This window comes from Pelmatolapia mariae, linkage group LG7, assembly GCF_036321145.2.
Source record: "Pelmatolapia mariae isolate MD_Pm_ZW linkage group LG7, Pm_UMD_F_2, whole genome shotgun sequence".
Taxonomy (NCBI): Eukaryota; Metazoa; Chordata; class Actinopteri; order Cichliformes; family Cichlidae; genus Pelmatolapia; species Pelmatolapia mariae.
The window spans coordinates 195,014-215,502 of NC_086233.1; the positions used below are offsets into that span (position 1 = coordinate 195,014).

General features: G+C 46.1%; 1 protein-coding gene across 4 annotated transcripts in view; it reads right to left on the reverse strand.

Annotated features, from left to right (window-relative positions):
* Positions 1-8,960: 8,960 nt before the first annotated feature.
* LOC134630282 (sodium channel protein type 4 subunit alpha B-like) overlaps positions 8,961-20,489 on the reverse strand; it is a 36,713-nt gene continuing 25,184 nt past the window's right edge. For 3 of the 4 annotated variants that reach the window (XM_065471436.1, XM_065471435.1, XM_063477438.1), the window contains 6 exons: positions 17,649-17,753; positions 14,687-14,957; positions 12,594-13,209; positions 12,320-12,464; positions 9,690-9,755; positions 8,961-9,346 (listed from right to left, as the gene is read on the reverse strand). In XM_065471436.1, the coding sequence (XP_065327508.1) occupies positions 9,221-9,346; positions 9,690-9,755; positions 12,320-12,464; positions 12,594-13,209; positions 14,687-14,957; positions 17,649-17,753 (1,329 nt within the window). In that variant the 3' untranslated portion in view covers positions 8,961-9,220. Of the gene's footprint in view, positions 9,347-9,689; positions 9,756-12,319; positions 12,465-12,593; positions 13,210-14,686; positions 14,958-17,648; positions 17,754-20,489 lie in introns of those variants that run through there. The other variant, XM_063477440.2, reaches the window with a different exon arrangement.

Here is a 20,489-nt window from a genome sequence, read left to right on the forward strand (position 1 = left end):
GAACTGCCTGCCCCACTCTGTGGACTCCAAGCCTCGGCTGACTGCTGAAAGTGTCAGTGTGGGAAACACATGGAGAGCAGCAGCTCAGGTTTGTTTAGTTCAAACTAAAGCTTAGTAGATTTATTCTGGACTTCCTGTTATGGCAGCTGCCATATACTATAATGAGTATTCTGTGAGTATTGGACAGTCAGCTTATTCAGAGAAAGTGCAGCAAGTGTTAAATGTGAAAGTTCATGACGGCACGATTAGAAAAAGACTGAACAAGTTTGGTATCTTCTCTCTAAAAGATCGTACGGTTACGGTGTAACCTTGGTTCTCTTAGTGAGAGACTATCTCTCCACACCGTTACATATTCCATATGTACGGGGTACGACCCCCATTGGTCGTGGCGTGTGGATATTTCTTTAAGACACTCCGGCACGCCCGGCTACGCCCCACAGCTTACGTATAAAACAGCTGTGCGGATGTGACACCGGTGATAGTTTGATCGGAACGCGTCTCCGAGCGGCCTCACGGTGGAGAGATAGTCTCTCACTAAGATAACCAAGGTTACACCGTAACCGTATGTTCTCTAGCATATCGAGACTATCTCTCCACACCGTTACATATTCCATATGTACGGGGTAACACTGTAAGACACCCCGCGAGGAGACAGTGCACCGCCGAGAGTGAAGGTGCCGGGAGTCAGTGACAACGCACCAATAGAGACACCACCCTGGTCAGGGCTTCGCAATGCGAAGGCCGAGCCAGGGGGTGGAGGCAGCAGTCTACAGATGCCAGACTGGCCTGAACCGGTCGTGCAGGATGCAGGACCGCAAGTGAATGGCCGCTGAAGGTCAGTCCGGGAACCGCAAGGCAGACTGCCAGGGAACGCAGCACACCGAGCTGCCAAGAAGCATCCCGCTGGTCGCATAGGTCTACAGGCGCTACAGGCTGGAGAACTCTCACTCGCACAGCGAGGTCCGACTGGCGTGTACGCCGGCGAAGCGGGCAACACGCCAGGGGAACACAGCCAGCAACCGCAGGTAAAGCTTGGGATGTAACCCGTCCATCCTAAAAGCCGAACCCACCCTGAGCTGTTCACAGATAGGGAGGCGGGGGGCTGGCAGCCTAGCCTGCAGAAGTGGAGGGCTGAGCAAGGCGATGACCCGAAGGTCCACCCCCAGCACCGTCACCACGTGCTCGTCTGTAGACAGAGGGGCCACAAGAGTGAACTCGCAATGAGACACTCGAGGTCAGACACAAAGTCCCAGCTACCAAGCGGCACAACACACTCGGCGGCTGGCTTATCAGACACAGTGGGGCCTGGCTAACATGTAACAGGCGAACCGCCTGCAGGGAGCCTGGCGCTGCGGGCTGGAGAACACTCACTCTGAGCATCAGACACAGTGAGGTCCAGCCGGCGTGTAAACCGGCGAAGCGCGGGCAATACGCCAGGGGAACACAGCCTGCAGTAGCAGCAGCAGCAGCAGCAGTAGCAGCAGCGGCAGCAGTAGCAGCAGCGGGGGCGGCTTAAGCTGCAGTCAGAGCCGAGAAGCCGCCCCACTCGAGCAATGACAGGAGCCCTGCTGGCCGTGTGAACTGTGCACTGCGGGCAACATGCCAGACAGAACAGGCCACACTAGGCTGGAGAATGCCAGTCGCCGCAGCGAGGAGCGACTGGCGTGTAAGCCGGCGAACATGGGCAAAACGCCAGGGCAACACAGCCTACCAAGCCACTCGAGCACAGCAGCTGGCTATCACTGTGACAGAAGCCCGCGATATGTGGATGACGCCCCAGAAGGGAAGGCGGAGCCGCCAGTTGGGGAAGCCAAGCCACAACAGAGCCCTGCCTGGCACTAGGCAGTGACACAGTGCCAGGGAGAGAGCCTGTCGAAGCATCTCGGCCACTTAGGGGCACTCAAGAGCTATCGTGGCTCAAGAGTTGGGAGTTTGCCTTGTAATCGGAAGATTGCCGGTTCGAGCCCCGGCTTGGACAGTCTCAGTCGTTGTGTCCTTGGGCAAGACACTTCACCCGTTGCCTACTGGTTGTGGTCAGAGGGCCCGGTGGCGCCAGTGTCCGGCAGCCTCGCCTCTGTCAGTGCGCCCCAGGGCAGCTATGGCTACAATGTAGCTTGCCATCACCAGTGTGTGAATGTGTGCGTGAATGGGTGGATGACTGGATGTGTAAAGCGCTTTGGGGTCCTTAGGGACTAGTAAAGTGCTCCATCCATGACAGGGGAGGGGCTGGTGGCTCAGGCCACTGAGGGCCCAAGTGAGGAGCAACCCAAGGTCCGTCACCAGGGCATAGCAGCCACTCTGCGCCGTCCGTAGACAGGGGCCAGCAAGAGTGGGCCTGAGGAGACACTGGTGGATGGTCGGAAAGTGTCAGCTCACTGAGTGGGCACCTGCTGGCCATGTGACCCATGACACAGGGGCAACGCACTAGACAGAGAGCCAGTGCTGCGAGCTGGAGAACACTCAATCGCCGGCTGACGCATCAGACACAGCAAGGTCCGACTGGCGTGAGCCGCGGACTATACGCCAGGGGAACACAGCCCACAGCAGCAGTACAGCTGCAAGACGCATGGTCCCAAACATGTCTGTGTATGACATGTCTGTGTATGTCTGTGTATTTGCCTTTTTACGTTAGGCACGAGCAGTGTGGCTGTGCCTGGGCGAAAAAGGGACAATAAATAACTATTTCGAAGAAGACTAGAGCATGCTGTGCTGGCTAAAGTAGCTGATGCTTGCATGGACTGCTTTGTTGCCAGCACGAACTAGGCAGATCGTGCTTGATTTCTGAATGCATTAAATGGCCCTCCCCTCCCCCTTCTCCTGCCTCCAAAAATGAGTGTGCAGGCTACTGTGGGGAACATGGCTGCCACTGTTGTGATACCTGTTTGGCAGGCCATGGGCTGGATCCCCTCCCACACCTGTTGCTGATTTACTGCTGGCCCCTCCCACAGCGTCCCTCCCATGGCACCTGAAGGGTCCATCCAACCACGGAGCCGCCCAGCGTCCACAGACGGGGGGGCTGGCGGTCCAGCCTGCAGAAGCCAAGCGGGGACTTAACCCGTAGGTCTGCCCCAGGGCTGAGCAGTCGCTAGCGCCGTCCGCAGACAGGGGAGCAGCAAGAGCGAACTTCGAGAACGAGACACTCGTACACAGCACTGCAGGCTGGAGAACACTCACTCGCTGGCTGAATAATCAGACACAGCGAGGCCCGGCTGGCATGTAAACCGGCGAAGCGCAGGCAATACGCCAGGGGAACACAGCCAGGAGCTGCAGCAGCTGATATGCCAGAGAGAATCCGGCTAAAAAAGGCTGGAGAATGCTCACTCGCTGCAGCGAGGTCCAACTGGCGCGTAAGCCGGCGAATGCGGGCAACACGCCAGGGGGAAGACATCCTGGAGCTGCAGTGCAGCCAGGGACGTGACTCACCGGGGATGTCAGCTTACTGAGCGGGCCCTGCCAGCCACATAGACCTGTAACATTTGGGCAATGTGCCAGACAGAGAGCCAGCGTCGCAGGCCGGAGAACTGTCAACCGCTGGCCGAGCCGTTAGACGCAGCAAGGTCCGACTGGCGTATGAAACCGGTGAAGCGCGGGCAATAGGCCAGGGGAACACAGCCTGCAGCAGAGCTGGCCACTAGTCCCAACTCAAAGGATGTCAGGAGGGAGGAGGGCGGCTGGAGGACAGCTGAGCCTAGACTCCGAGTCCTCCCCGCCTCAACTGAACACAGCCATCTCTGCATGCCTGCATAGGCCCCTCAGCTTCTTCATAGCGAGGTGGCCGCAGGGTAGACAGGCAGTTCCATCAGGCAACCTTGGTCGTCTGACCGGAGCAAAGCGTCATAAATATCAACCTCCTGACAATAAAGCCTAAAGGAGGCGGGGCCATGGGAGGGAACGCTGTGTGAGGGACCCGGAATCAGGCGACCCAGACATGGGTCCACCCGCACGTGCCCCACTCCAGTGTTAGCCAGAGGGGACGGAAGTTCTTCAACATCCACCTCACGATAATCAACCTCCACTGGCCCGTGCCTCGCAGGGGAGGGGCCTTGGGAGGGAACGCTGCAGCCATCATCCTCATTTAGCCTGAGAGGCACAGGATGGAGTGGGCTCTCCATGCCCAGCCTGCCTGCAGCTGTCGTGTCAAGCTCCATCTCATAGAGCGAGCAACAAAATGGCCACCAGCAGAGCATAAGTAACATAAGTAACCCTCACACCCCTGTAGGGCACGCCGCCCTGCCCAGGAAAGGCCCAAAGGCAACTAGGGACCGGGGGGGTGCACGGCAGCATCCAACTGCGGGCAGGGGACCATAAATGCTGGGAGGCAGGGCACTCACTGCCTGCAACCAGGCCAACCAGGCAGCAGCAGCACCTTAGCTACAGTAGGCGCTGAGGCTGCGTGATAGCAACAACCTTGAGGTCCACTCTACTTGATGGGACCTCAGGAAGGGCTAATTCCCACACCCAGCATGCTATAATCAAGAGCTAAAGGGACCCATCTCGCCCAACACTGTGCCCGGGGACCAGCAGGGGGCAGCCCAGGGACAGGTGGGCAACAACGGAGGAGAGGATGGAAGCTTCTTCAACATCCGCCACCTGACAGTCAACCTCCACCAGCCCAGGCCTCACAGAGGCGGAGCCATGGGAGGGACGCTGTGGGAGGGGCCAGCAGTAAATCAGCAACAGGTGTGGGAGGGGACCCAGTCCATGGCCTGCCTAACAGGTATCACAACAGTGGCAGCCATGTTCCCCACAGTAGCCTGCACACTCATTTTTGGAGGCAGGAGAAGGGGGAGGGGAGGGCCATTTAATGCATTCAGAAATCAAGCACGATCTGCCTAGTTCGTGCTGGCAACAAAGCAGTCCATGCAAGCATCAGCTACTTTAGCCAGCACAGCATGCTCTAGTCTGCTTCGAAATAGTTATTTATTGTCCCTTTTTCGCCCAGGCACAGCCACACTGCTCGTGCTAACGTAAAAAGGCAAAAATGCCATACACAGACATGTTTGGGACGTGTGGGCTGCCATACTTCTGCTACCAAGCAAGGGGGCGGGGCCACACGCTAACCAGGAAGTGCTAAAAGGTAGCCGGCGCTAGCCGCAACCTGAATTCCCCTTTCACTAGGGATGGGTATTGATAAGATTTTCACGATTCCGATTCCATTTTCGATTCTAGTTAACGATTCGATTCTTTATCGATTCTCTTATCGATTCTTTTTAAAAAAGGAGAACACTAAGGTTGATTAACTTTGTTTTATATCTTCTCTTTGAGCAAGATAGAAATTTAGGAGTAACATGGCCTTACAAACCCAACAGTGAGATCTTAAGAGATCCACAGCCTACAATGGGGTGTCACAGGTTCCCCAGGAAAAAAAATTGTAAATGTAAAATAATAAAATAAATATTCTTCTGTAGCAATAACAAAGTATAACATAAATTATTCTGTAGCAATTACACAAGAATATCCAGTAATGTCCCTGCCTACAATTAAACACATTCACTTACCGAAAATCGGGGGCATCTGGTGTGGCAAATGGGTGCAAGCCTTTAACCACAAACTTAGTCACTACTCGGTGACATTCGTCTATCCTGGCCTGAAAGGAGACGCTACCGGTAGACTGCAGCGACAACTGCCAGCATCTGAGCCAGCCAGACTCTGTCTGTCTCATCATGGTCACCTAAATGCGGCGCACAGTAATGGCAGGTTTTGTAATAAGGCAGATCGCGCTAACATAATATGCACTGTTAGTTGATTATTTACCTGCCGCATTAACGGGAGAGGACGTGCAAACGTTACCGCAGCTGCTGGATTGAGATTCACGAGTCCGGCGCGGAATTAAAAACACGACATTCATTTAAGGTCATCGCGTGTTTTGTGAGCAAATGCTTTTGCATATTCGTAGTGTTTCCTCCCTTAAACGAAATATCTGCTTTGCAAGTATTGCAAGTTGCCCTGTTGTCATCCGTTCTCGTAAAGTATGACCAAACTTTTGAGCATTTGAGCCGCTTAGGCGCCATGTTTCCTGCCAGGTAAATGACTTTAACCCGCGAGCTGCGGGCGACACGCCAGACAGGACAACCGGCTGGAATGCTACTCGCAGGCCGGCTAATGATTAGCTGGCACGAACCGTAGCATAATTCCCCACTGTTCATTCCCCACAGTGTGAAGCAGGCCAACAGCGAACGCTTGGAAGGCTGAAGCCGTATCCCCTCTGTGTTAACACACACGAGCTGCACAGTGCCAAGGCGACAGCGTATGCTTGAACGCTGAAGCCGTGTCCCTGCTGTGTTTCCTCACTGTAGCCGAGCTACTCACTAGCCGGCAGCCGCACAGCGTGGTTCGACCGGCGCATAAGCCCGTTTTTTTCGAGGCGATATGCCGGGGAAAGGGGACCAACCAAGGGGAAGCAAGGGCCAGCTAGGGGGAACCAAGCTAAGGGATACCAGGGGAATACCGGGGAACACCAGGGCATACAGGGGAATACCGGGGCTACCAGGGAGAGGCAGCGCCCACAGAGGATGCCGAAGCATGCTCCTGACGGACGCACATACATACAGCACTCTCAAGTCACTCACACACCACAAGTGGAGATCAAACGATCACCAGTGTCACGTCCGCACAGCTGTTTTATATGTAAGCTGTGGGGCGTAGCCGGGCGTGCCGGAGTGTCTTAAAGAAATATCCACACGCCACAACCAAGGGGGGGTCGTACCCCGTACATATGGAATATGTAACGGTGTGGAGAGATAGTCTCGATATGCTAGAGAACACGACTTCGGTTTGCAAAGCTGCACCTGACAAATCCCAAGACTTCTGGTACAACAAAACAGCCTTACGAGACCTGGAATTCCTGTTTCTACAGATGCTGGATAACACAGTGAAAGGGAGACTGCTCATAAATTATGGACAGCTACTTTAATAGGCCACAAATGTACTGCGCCTGAGATGACAGCTAAAAAATGTTGTCATGAAAAATGTCCCATGTTGTACTCGAAGTCATGACCTTGAACACAAGGTAAGGTAAGGGCTGGGACAGGAAGAGGCGAGAGAAGCCAAGCTAGTGGAAGTTTACCACCAGAAACAGTGTTTTGGAAAGTAGAAGCATGCAGCACACAAGCATGCAGCACACAAGCATGAGCGGTCGTTGTCTTTGCTTAAGGAATCCAGGAGAGTGACTGTCTTTTAAAAGATTGAAATCATTTCAGCAGTTGAAATTACAAGTTACAGCAAGCTGGACCTTGATGTGAACCAGCTGTCTGCTTCACACAAAGGATGACCCTGTGAGCAGGCAATACAGTTTTATACCACAACAAAAACAAGTATTATTATGACTGTCTCCTCTTGGGAATGACGCAGCTGGTCCTGCAGTCAGGCGATTGGATCTTCTCCTGCACTGCATCCACCACTGATCTCGTCTGCATCTGCTCCTTTTCCTGGAAAAATAAAGAAAACACCTCGCTCCCTATTATCCAGCCTGTTGTTTCTACTTATTTTCCAAGTCCGGGACGTTCTGGCCCAGAAAAATATCCCCGTGACTCTAACCACTTATGATGTGTAAGGATGTTTGCAAATCCCTCTGCAGCTCAACATGTCAGTCTCAATAATTCAGTTTAATCACAGCTCTGAATGGACTTTTGACCCTCATTACACAGTGCCAACTCTTAACAAGTACAACTCCAATTTTTATATAGAACTCACACAAAAAATGCTTTATTTAACCATTTTATTCCTAACAACCTACAAGAAAAGTGTGAGACTAGCTAGTCAGAAAAGAAGAAGAAAAACAGCCAACGAGAACATTTACTGTTTTAAAAAAGAAAAAGTGACGCAGAGTTCAGTTCAGCTTTATTTATATTGATCCACGTCACAACAACAGTTGTCTGAAAAAGCTTCACCCAGAGCCGACAGTATCAGAGACATGAGGCAGAAGAACAGCTGACAGCTGGGTTAAAGTCATGAAGAGACCCTGATCTCAAATTAGACCTGAGGGACGTTTATAAAAGCAGAAAGGAGCTGACAGAGCTCTTAAGATCTTTGTCTATAAGCTGTATTCATGTCTGTGTGAACATAAAGTTAGACTGGTGTAATGGAGGGTCCAAGCAGAGGACCCTCAACTAAAGTCTAGTTGTTTTTTTGTTTGAACATTATTTATTTATTTATTTTATTTGTTTATTTTTGGATGCAATTTAACAGTTCATCAGGTTCAGGTGGTGGGTTCTAATCTACAGTGTTTCATCACCATCCAGGTGACTTCAGTCTCAGTTGACTCCAAGTTTCGAAGCTCATAAACAGTAATGACTGACACTGGCACCACTGGATGATCGATGGGCTGTGAGGTCAGTTTCTTGGTCATTAATATGCAAGATGTCATGGCCATTGACAATGGAGCAATGGTAACTGGTAATTCAGGGTCACCTGGTCCAGCCCTAACTATACGCTTTAGCAAAAGGAAAGTTTGAAGCCTAATCTTGAAAGTAGAGATAGTGTCTGTCTCCTGAATCCAACTGGAAGCTGGTTCCACAGAAGAGGGGCCTGAAAACTGAAGGCTCTGCCTCCCATTCTACTTTTAAATACTCTAGGAACAACAAGAAAGCCTGCAGTGCGAGAGCGAAGTGCTCCGTGGTTAAGTCAGTTCATTCATTGAGGGTGTCTGTCTATGCTGCTGTATTATTCTTTCTTTGTGAGTTTTTGGTAAATTTTTAGTTTGTTTTTTGTCTTTTTGGGAGCTGACACAGTCTCTATGGAGATGGGTTTTTGGGGGGTAGCAGGAGGAGAGAAGCTGCAGAGAGGCGTGTAAGACTGCAACTCTGCTTCCTGGTCCCAACTCTGGATAGTCATATTTTGGGGGGTTTAATAAATTGGTCCATATTTCTAGAAATGAGAGCTGCTCCATCCAAAGTGGGATGGATGCCGTCTCTCCTAACAAGACCAGGTTTCCTCCAGAAGGTTTGCCAATTATCTATGAAGCCCACATCGTTTCTGGGACACCACTCAGACAGCCAGCAATTTAAGGAGAACATGCGGCTAAACATGTCACTCCTGGTCTGATTGGGGAGGGGACCAGAGAAAACTACATTGTTGTTATACACTGATTTAATAAAAAAAAACAAAAAACAGACGGCTTCTTGAAAGAGAAGAAGAAAAAACGTTACCACACATTACATTTGTTTTTTTACTTTGATCTGAGTCTTTACAGAAGAAGAGTAAAGGAGGATTTCATCTTGTATCACTGTGAGGCTCCGCCCACAACCTGGACTAGTGTTCCCTCGGTGTCTCCATCCCGCACGTGTTCCTGGATCAGGTTTGCAGCACACTGCGTTGATGAGATGAAGCTCACCTGTTCACATGACACCTGTAGGAAACAGGACTCACCTGTGAGGTTTGTCACCTGTTGAAATCTTTGAAGTGTCCATTTTATTCATTTACAGACCAAATTTGACCCAACAATCACCTAAAATAAGGTCTGAAACCTTAAAGGCAAAATCCAGGGGAACACTGGATGCAAACAGTCCATAGAATAATCACTGAAGTGTTTCAGCATTTCAGCTGAAATGTTTGAATTGCTCGTTTTTGTAAATCAGCTCAAATAAAATCAGTGAATCAGCAGCAGTGAAATCATCACTGATGATGAAATGACACCATCACAAAGCAATCATCTGTGCTTAAAAGCCCACTAACAAAGAGAAGAAGAGAACCTGGCTGTTAATCCTGAATATTTCATCCAGTTTGGCTTTGTCCACCCCTTCTGATTCACCAAACACCTGCAAATACAACAACAACAACATCATAACAAGTTTATAACCACATTAAGAATAATACCAGCAATAGTTATAATTTATCAATAGATTTCTCACACAAAGACACCGTAAGTATGATTCCTGTTTCAACCTTAGTTAAGGGTAAGAAGGTCTTTAAAGGTTTCTTAAGTAAAGGAAAACCAGAGACCAAAAATCTTCTTCAATCAGTGAAGAATAGTAAGATGTTCTGGCTTTACGGAGGGCTTTCTTATAAAGCAGCGGCCGCCGGTCCGAGTGTCAGGTGAACTGAACTTCAGGTAAGAAGTTATGACCTGCAGTCTATCTGGGTCAGATATAAACCAAGTTTAGGCGGAGTTTATTTTCGTTGTGCTGACTTTTTACAGTTAGTTACAATAACTCATACTGCGTACTAGCTAGCATGACGGAGTTTCTACACAGCTGGGTGGTGCTATGATGTTACTGATAGTGAACTTTATTTTATTCATAAGGTTAGTTAGTAGAGTTGCCAACCATCCCCGTAAAAACGGAATCGTCTCGTATTCAGAGAAAATATTACGCGTTTCGTGTTGAGGTGAAAATGAACACAGTTTGTCCCGAACTTCAGCTAGAATGGAAAAAGACACAAAGCTGTAGTTATTCTGTGTCTTTGCTGCACAGCTGCCTCTTCTTCTCTCATTCTCTCCCCTCCCTCTCCTGTTTCTACTTCAATCATGAAACTGATCAATGATCAGCTGATCATCTCTCTTGTTTGTTTATCGCCCACTTTGCGCCAGAAAGAGGAAACCAGCGGATGTCGCACTAAACAACAGCAGCACGTTTAAGCTTGATCAGCTGTTGTTAGAATTTATTTAATATTAATTTCTAGTATCAGCTGATGTTTGCTGGAGCCACAGCTGTAAAAGCTGCTGGTCATGATGTCGGTTTGGATATGTGGTGAGAGGGAAACATGAAGATGAAACCAGGAGATGTCCTTACTGAATCATCAGAGCTGAACAGGTGATGGAGAAACAGGTTTACCTTTTAGGTGACATGAATGAGTTGAAGGGAAGTTATGAACTGTTTCTGAGAGACAAATAACACCACGATCCTTTTCTGTGTAGCTGACAGCTGGTAACTGTGCAGGGGCGGGTCTAGCAAAGTGTTGCCAGGGGGTCCAGGTAGGGCATTAACAGGGAAAGGGGGGCACAATGAAATACTTTCTTATTCTCATTTAAAATGTCTGGCTTTTATTAAATAATTATCTGAAGCTTACATCCAAAGTTTTTATCTGATGTAAAATGTATAGAAATCATAAATATACCAACAAGACAGTGTACATCACTGTCACAACAGCGTTTGTTTTCATTGTTGTGAGGAGACCATAGATAGCATTTGCATTTTCTGTTGTACAGTTCATTTGCTGATATGGATACAAAGTGTCTTTTTTTGTTTCAAAATAGCTGATAACTATTCGCTGATAGCTGCAAACATCTGCGAACAAATATAATTCTATAAAGTTATATTTAGTGTGTAACTGTTCATATAGAGCGTTATTAAATTTATTGCTAATGCAATCATATGGCACACTGACTTCTGAGGAAATTTTAGATGCACTCATCATCAGAAAGGTTGCCAACCCCTGATTTAGACAGTCTGTAAAACTCTCACTGATGCCGCAGTGTTCGTTTGACTTTGGGACCTGAAGCAGAGTTTGGACCCAGACATGGCTAATGATGTCAGACTTAAAGACTGGATTATACCACGGAGTCAGGTACTTCTGATTTGAGGCCTTAGTTTTCACAGGAGCTACAGTATCCAGAGTCGTACGTAGTGAGGAGGTAAAATTATTAACAAGATGATCGACCTCTGTTGGAGTAGCGTTCAGGTAGCTGCTCTGCTCTGTGTTGGTACAGGGCATTGAAGATGATAACAGTCGGTGGATTATATTCTTAAACTTAGTTACAGCGCTTTCAGAAAGACATCTACTGTGATGAAGTCTACTCCCCACTGCTGTGTAATCAATTATTGTAAATGTAAATGTTATCAGGAAATGATCAGACAGGAGAGGGTTTTCAGGAAACACTGTTAAATGTTCAGTTTCTATGCCATATGTTAAAACAAGATCTAGAGTGTGATTAAAGTGGTGGGTGGGTTCTTTTACATTTTGAGAGAAGCCAATTGAGTCTAATAATAGATTAAATGCCAAGTTGAGGCTGTCATTTTTAGCATCTACATGGATGTTAAAATCACCCACAATAATTATTTTATCTGAGCTGAGCACTAAATCAGATAAAAAGTCTGAGAAATCAGAGAGAAACTCTGTGTAAGGCCCAGGTGGACGATAGATGATAACAAGTAAGACTGGTTTCTGAGTTTACAGCTGGGGTGGACGAGGCTAAGCATCAGGCTTTCAAACGAATTAAAAGTCTGCCTGGGTCTTTGGCTGATTAACAAGATAAAAAATAAAGGGGAAACCTAAAATTCTTCAGTAAACATTTAAGGAGAAGACTTTAGAGTGGCTTTAGTTTAAGGAAACAGAGTTTAAGAAACATGTCAAAGTGTTGGCAGCCCGTCCCAGGTGACCTTACCTGTGTAGTAATTGTGCGCAGAACATCCAAACAGCTGATCTGGTCTCCAGGAAACAGAGGCAGATTCAAGTGGGTCAGTTTTATGGTGTTTGGTTTGGGAATCCTCAAAGGATCCTGGAGACCATCACAGAAGTCTGCCAGCTTACTGAGGAACACATTAGAGACTATTAAAGTCCATTGGAGACTATTAGGCTATTACAGTGGAGTCCATTATAGTGCAGAAACATTTTTGATTAGTGTTAAGGTTAGAAACCTTCACCGAGCTCAGTCTCACCTGTACAGTATGACCTGTGAGCCACTGGGGTCAAATTTCCTCCAGGTTTCATAAAACATCTGGAGATGATCATCACTCAGTATCTCAGCGTCCTCAGGGCTCGCTGTGTTGAAGAGCTCCAGGATGACAACGATGAACAGATGAATCACCAGCAGGCAGAAGAGGAGGATGTAGGAGCTGAAGAAAACAATCCCCACCGTCGGGTTGGCGCAGTTACCAGGGTCAGGTAATTGCAGGTCGCAGTCTGGAGGCGTGTTCATGATGGGACTCAATAGGCCGTCCCACCCCGAGGACGTGGTGATTATAGTCATGCTGATGATGCTGTTTCCAAATGTCTTGAAGTTAAACATGTCATCGATCATCATCTCATTCTTCACGTAGGCAAAGTTAAACATCCCAATGATGGAGAATGTGTACACAATGAGGAAGAAGAGCAGGCCGATGTTGAAAAGGGCAGGAAGTGACATCACAAAGCCCATAATCAGCATCCAGATCCTTCTGGCAAACCGAATGTGATGGAATGCTCCACATAAGGCAAACAAACGACCCAATCGCATAACAGAAAAGAGAGAGGGACTGCAGAAATATTTTTCCAAGATATCAGCTAAGAAGAGACCTGCAACAAGCAACAACAACAACAACTATTTGTATAGCACATTTAAGACCGAAGGTACACCAAAGTGCTTCACAAAAAGGTTCAAACATAACAGATATAAGACCATAATAGAGTACAAATAAGCTAACGATTGAGAAACGCTGGTTAAACAAAAAATACAGATAAAATAAGAAATAAAACATCAGAGCGTAATTTAGAAGATAAAATCACTGCGTATTCATAAATATAAGGTGGGGGTATATATACAGTGGTAGATCAATAGAAGATAAATAACAGCTGGACAAAATATAGGGAATGTGCACTAACTAACCGAAAACGCTCGGTCAAACAGGTAAGTTTTTAACTGTGATTTAAATGAATGGATGGAATCAGAGGCGTGAATAGCAGCAGGAAGATTGTTCCAGAGGCTCGGGCCTGCCAGGGCAAAAGCACGGTCACCGCTGGTCTTTAGCCGGGATCTAGGCTGCACTAAAGAGTAATTGTCCTGGTGATCTTAGGGCTCTCCTGGGGATATACGGATTAAGGAGTTCAGTGAGGTAGCACGGCGCAGTATTGTTTATGATTTAAAGGTGAGCAACAGAATTTTGAACTGAATGTAAATTTGAATATCATCAGCATAAAAGTGATAGGAGATATTATACTTCTCTAAGATGGAGCCTAGGGGCAGCATATACAATGAAAACAACATAGGGCCCAACACAGATCCCTGGGGCACACCATAGTAGAGGGGAGCAACAGAGAAAGAGCAGCCACCCATGGTGATGGAGTAAGACCTGTCCAACAGATACGATCTAAACCAGTTCAGGGCATTACCCCTTATGCCTAATGTATGCTCAAGCCTCGATAGGAGGATATTATGGTTCACCATATCAAAGGCAGAAGTCAAGTCCAATAAAACTAAGAACGTAGAGCACTCTGAGTCGGCAAATAAAAGAAGGCCATAAAGGACTCTCGGCAGCGCTGTTTTGGTGCTATGGCGTGGTTTAAAGCCAGACTGGAATTTATCGCTGATATTATTTGCATCCAAGGAGGCCTGCATCTGCGAGAGGACTATCTTCTCCAATGCTTTAGACAAGAATGGAAGTTTGGAAATAACACAGACACGTCACACTCTTTCTTCTGCTTTTGATGCCATAAGTGGAGGTTTTCCACACAGGCTAGGTTTGGATTTGTAGGGTTTTCCCCTTAATAATAAACACATTCATTTAGAAACTCCAGTTTGCGTTTACATGTGTTATCTTTGTCAAATATTTTCATTTGTTTGATCTGAAACATGTAAGTGTGACAAACATCAGGAAATCAGGAAGAGGGCAAAGAGTTAAAGTACATTTTAAACTGCAGAAACGATGACACGGACTGACTTTAGAGTAAAAACAGGGAACATTGTACTTCCTGTTACAGCCCTCAGACATTTGCAGTAACTAACCAAACTGAGATCAGATAAGAAAAGAAGATTGTTTCTGTGTGTAGGACTCACCTATAATGGACAAAGTGAGAACCACAAAGTCCACAATGTGCAAGCCATTTCTGAAGTAATGCTGTCTGAGTGCAATGATCTTCAGGATAAACTCAACAAGGAAGATGGCCACAAGGATGAAATGGATCCAGTGCAGGACATGTGACTTCTCCACACTCTGATCATCAGTCTCCACCATTAGAACCACCACGTTGAAGAAGATCACCACCACCATGAAGATCTCAAAGTACAGACCGGTGACCTGGTCAAACAGCCAAGCCAGGCAGCAATGCTGGAGACAAAGACGTAAGCTTTAAACACTCAGGCAGTCAGTCGGTTTGCTAACACTGCAAACAGTTTTCAGTAAAAACACTCTTACAGGAGAAATTTTGTGATTCAATGTTATCTTAATCACTGCTGAAGCAGAATTTGTTTCTTCACCTCCACAGTAGGAGGCAACAGGCTAATATCTGAAGGCTGGTGTAAGAGTCTGATTGACAACTGATGACTCTCTAATGCACAAAATGAGACTCGTCCTTACAGTCATTAATCTGACAGCTCTAACATCCATTACCTTTATTACTGCAACGCCTCCATACATGCCTTCATGTGGAACATATGAACATACATCCAGAAGTATCTGGACTCTGATGCGTATTTTAGTGTCTGCACACCATGAGTTTTAAATCAAACAGCTCAGGGTTTGTAAAAATATTGCATTAACTGTTGTTTCATGCAGTCCCCTGTTTTCAGAGGCTCAAAAGTGACAAACAGTAAAGCCCATTCCCTCATTATTCAATGAAAATTTAATTCAATTCAATTCAATTTTATTTATATAGCATCAAATCACAACAATTTATATTGTACAGTAGATCGTACAATAATAGATACAGAGAAAAACCCAACAATCATATGACCCCCTATGAGCAAGCACTTTGGCGATAGTGGGAAGGAAAAACTCCCTTTTAAGAGGAAGAAACCTCCGGCAGAACCAGGCTCAGGGAGGGGCGGGGCCATCTGCTGCGACCGGTTGGGGTGAGAAATTTAGGCAGGGTAAATTTAGTAAATTTAAGAAGTTACAAAACCTGGAACTGATTCAAGGTGTTGTATTTGGGATCAGAGCATCTAACTGAGTCAAGGGGATTCTTGAGGAGGTTGGTGAAACCCTTTGAAAGTCTAAGATCAACACAGAGAGTTTACAACAAGGTGCAAACTACCGGTTACACTCAAGAAGTCCTAGAATAGATTTTACCAGAAAACATCTAAAGGAGCGTGCACAGGTCTGAAAAACATCTCTGGGCCGATGGAAGCGAGATGAATTTGTACCTGAATGACGGGAAGATTTCATTTCATTCGTTTAGCTCAAGTTCACTATGACGGTCTCCTCAAGGTAAGACCTACAATATGACTCCAACAATCAGGTGTATCCTGATGACCAAGCAATTAAAAAAATGGGAAGAAAAAACTCCAGCTGGTGACCTGAAGTATGCCACACTTAGACCTATGAATCACTTTACATGTGGACAGAGGTTTAGAAATAGGGGCGTCAGAGGGACATTCGAGCCCCTGGTCCAGGTCGTGTTTGACTGAGGAAGAATAAAGTAGTCGAGGTAAGCCAATCACACGACCACTTCAAGATGACAAAGCAACAAGGTGATATATACCAGTTTTTAAATTGTGTTGATAGACCACGTAAAACCAGAGTCACGATAAATAATATATACGTGTTTTTCCTCAATAGTTTCACGTTTACTGTCTAAGGACAGCGCTAGCAAGCACTCTCTGCTTATGACCAAAAAATTAAAAGACAAAACAATAAACAGCCCGTTGGTGGTAAAATGCACCATGTCGAACAATCAAAAATGATATGGCAACATGACATTTGGTTGTTTAGGAAGACGAGGAAATTTTAGGAGTGACGGAGAGAGAGAGAGAGAGAGAGAGCAGAAAAAGAGAGCAAGTTTTGAAATGTGAGAGATTTGTGACGTTTAGCGTGTTTGGAGTGAGTAGTTAATGTGATGTCTTGTGTAGTTAGGGTGTAGTGTTATGGATAGTTTTGTGTTGTGTGTCAGAACAATGAGGCGACTGCTGTCTCCAGGTAGAAACAGGAGTGATACACCTGCTGCTGTCAGACCTGCAGGTATCAGGCTGTCATGTTCTCCTTTATAGTGGACAGAAATTATTTTTTGCAGTGGCACAAATAATTTGTGTGGCATCTTATTGAATGCAGAACAGCTGATTGTTATATAAATAATTTGAAATGGTTGTAAAACAAACAAGGGCGTATATATTGTTTATTATGACTCTAGTTGTACGTGGCCTATCAACACATTTAAAAACTGTTTCCGTGCAGACCTCTCCACGTTTTCAGAACTCCATTAGCTTATGTGACAGTGTGTGTGAGAGCCCTCGGACAACCGGCCAATCCTCTGCCACCTCTCCTGGACCGTACTGCCTCTCTGACTGTGTTATTTCTGCATTCTTAATCTGCAAATGAACCTGAGACACCTTTTCTCTGTGTCTCATCAGTGGGTCCATAGCTGGTCCTTAATACCAGATGTCTCTCTCTCGTCCTGTGTCAGGTCTTTGCTCGATTTTTTCCTGTTTCTTGAGGACATTACTTTCAGACACTTTTCTTCTGTTGTAGATTTATTTTTTGGGCCTCGCACAACTTCTTCTGTCCAGTTTCCTGTCAAAGTTACCAGATGCCCGTCACAAAAACACATAATTTGTTCCCATTTCTTTGGCATTTTTCACAAATTCAACAAAAGAGCTTAAAGATACAACTTCAAACTGGTTGTTTGCTGAGTTGTGCATCATGTGTGGACACAACATTAGTTCATCCCTTGAGTTAGGAGCCTCTTTTATGCCTGAATGGGTCAGAGTTGGGTAATCTTCTGAAAGTGGTCAGGTACATGGACTGGGCTGAAAATGAAATTTAGCCAGCAGTTGACAAAGACTGAAGAACTATGTCTGAACTGACCTGAGGTCGTGGAACGATGTTGTTGCGTTTTTCAGAGAATCGTTTCTTTAAGGTCCTCAAATATTTCTGCTGCTGGTCCGTCACGAAAACATGTTTCCCTCCGAAGTAAAGACGAGAGACAAGAGCAAAGTTAACTGACAGAAACAGGAAGAACGAATTCAGCCAACACTGTGGAGCTTCTACAGACTGATACCACAGTACCCAACTGTGTGTGTGTGCGTGTGTGTCTGTGTGTGTGTGTGTGTGAGTGTGTGTGTGCGTGCGCGTCTGTGTGTGTGCGTGCGTCTGTGTGTGCGTGCGTCTGTGTGTGCGTGCGTCTGTGCGTGTGCGTCTGTGCGTGTGTGTGTCTGTGTGTGTGTGCGTGTGTGTGTCTGTGTGTGTGCGTGTGCGCGTCTGTGTGAGTGTGTGTGTGCGCGTCTGTGTGAGTGTGTGTGTGTGTGTGTGTGCGCGTCTGTGTGAGTCTGTGTGCGTGTGTGCGTGTGTGTGCGTGTGTGCGCGTGTGTGCGTGTGTGCGCGTCTGTGTGTGTGTGCGCGTCTGTGTGCGTGTGAGTGTGTGTGTGTGTGTGCGTGTGAGTGTGTGAGTGTGCGTGTCTGTGTGTGTGCGTGTGTGTTTCCGTGTGTGTGTGTGTGTGTGTTTGTCTGTGCGTGTCTGTGTGTATGTGTGTGTGTGCGTGTCTGTGTGTCTGTGTGTGTGCGTGCGTGTGCGTGTCTGTGTGTCTGTGTGTGTGCGTGCGTGTGTGCGTGTGTGTGTCTGTGTGTGTGCGTGTGTGTGTCTGTGTGTGTGCGTGTGTGTGTCTGTGTGTGTGTGTCTGTGTGTGTGCGTGTGTGTGTCTGTGTGTGTGTGTGTGTGTCTGTGTGTGTGTGTGTGTGTGTCTGTGTGTGTGTGTGTGTCTGTGTGTGTGTGTGTGTCTGCGTGCGTCTATGTGGTATGGATGGACATTTGACCTGACACTGTACCTGGGCTCCGGGGACATTTCGACTTTTTGCTGTGTATTCATGTGTCCCCCTAAAACATGAATTTTAAATGCATTTTTAAGTATCTAAATAATAATTTTTTCTACTTCTTATGAGGTCATTATTTATCTTTTGACCTGTATTTGCTTAAACTGTAGTGTAAATTCATTTATTAAACTATAATTAAAAGATTTTCTGATTTTCTTAAAAGTCCACCTATACCCCTCAGCTGATTTTTGTGTATTCCAGTTTATTGCACAGCGACGTTTCGAGTTAGAGTGGATGTGTGTAAGTACTACAATTTAATACACATTTTTAATACACACGGCCGGAAGTCATTGTGATTGGTAGGCTATATATATATAGGCGGTACCTACAGGAAACGACTTCGTGCGCGTGCCTTTTACCAAGTATATGTCGACGGCAATACGAAGACTGATTAAAAGCACAAAGGTAAGCCTTTTTTAATGTAAAATGCACCATGACTTTAATACTATATGAAATTATAGGTGCACAGGCCTATATTAAACTGGTTTAATTTATGCTTTATGGACTGTTAGTTAGTTTTTGAAGAAGTAAAACTGCCTCAGCATTTGTCATTGAGTAAATAAAATAGGGCTGACGACTAACCGCGTCAACGCGATAAAGCGGGCTAACCCGTGTTTGGATTTACTCGGTGTTAAAGCATTAATGTGGCTTAAATGTGTTAATGCCGACATCGCGACTAACGCGATTAACAATTAAACCAGCGCAGTCTGAGTCAAAATCCCTGATGTCGCTGTCAGCTAATTTCGGGCAGTTTGTCCAATGTCTGTCCATTCTGCTGACAGCCCTAAAATAAAAGCAAGGGGTATAAGTGTATTTAGTCGTGTATTTATTTATATGCCTGAAGAAAAAACTTCTTACAGTTTTGATGCCTAAGCTTTCTCAGTACTTGTATCACTCTCTGCAGTCGCCATTACAGAAATGTCACATGTCGCCATTTTGAGAACTAGGCCTTTAACATTTTAAAAGAAGGCATAAATTAGGACTATGAATAAGTCAGCTGTGTTTATGCTGTAAACTACACTACTGCTAGTTCTACTACTACTGATGATGATGACAATGATGACGACAATCGTAATACTTTATATGCTTTGGTAATACAGGCAATCAAAACGTACAGGAGAACATGCGAAGGAGACGCATTCCTCCACGGGAGGATGCAGTCTGTCATGTTTCTGCTGGAAGGGACAAACTGGGACTTGATATCCACTACATAAATGCCTTCAAAGGTAAGTTGGTCTTTAGTTTGGATTAGATTTGGAGTTTGTCACGTTGTCTTTTGTCACTCACTTGGTATGCCTCTGCAATTCAGGTCGGGGCATTTTCACAACTGTTCCATTCTAAAAAGGAGACTTCCTTTTGGAATACAGAGGTAAACTCATAACAAAAGAAGAATGTGAGCGGAGACACAGAGTTTATCATGACAGCCTGAAGGTGTTCATGTTTGAATTCAAGTTTGATGGAAAACTCTGGTGGTGCGTATTATATCAGTGTAGTTTGATTAAGATTAAATTACACATTGCTTTTGATTTATGAAAAAAAGCTTCCTAACAAAAACTAGTTAAGCTAATACTTTTTTGCCTAACCCCACAGTGTGGATGCATCTCAAGAAGATGGATCATTAGGCAGACTTGTCAAAGACAACCACATCAGTCCAAGTGCTAAGATGAAAATATTAAATGTCAATGGAAAGCCCCATCTATGCTTATTTGCAAGCAGAGACATAAGTCCAGGTGAAGAAATAGACTATAATTATGGTGACTCGGATTGGCCCTGGAGATGCAAGGTATTTCTACAATTGTACTTTTTGGAACTGATAAATTGCATACCGTAAGCCATTTT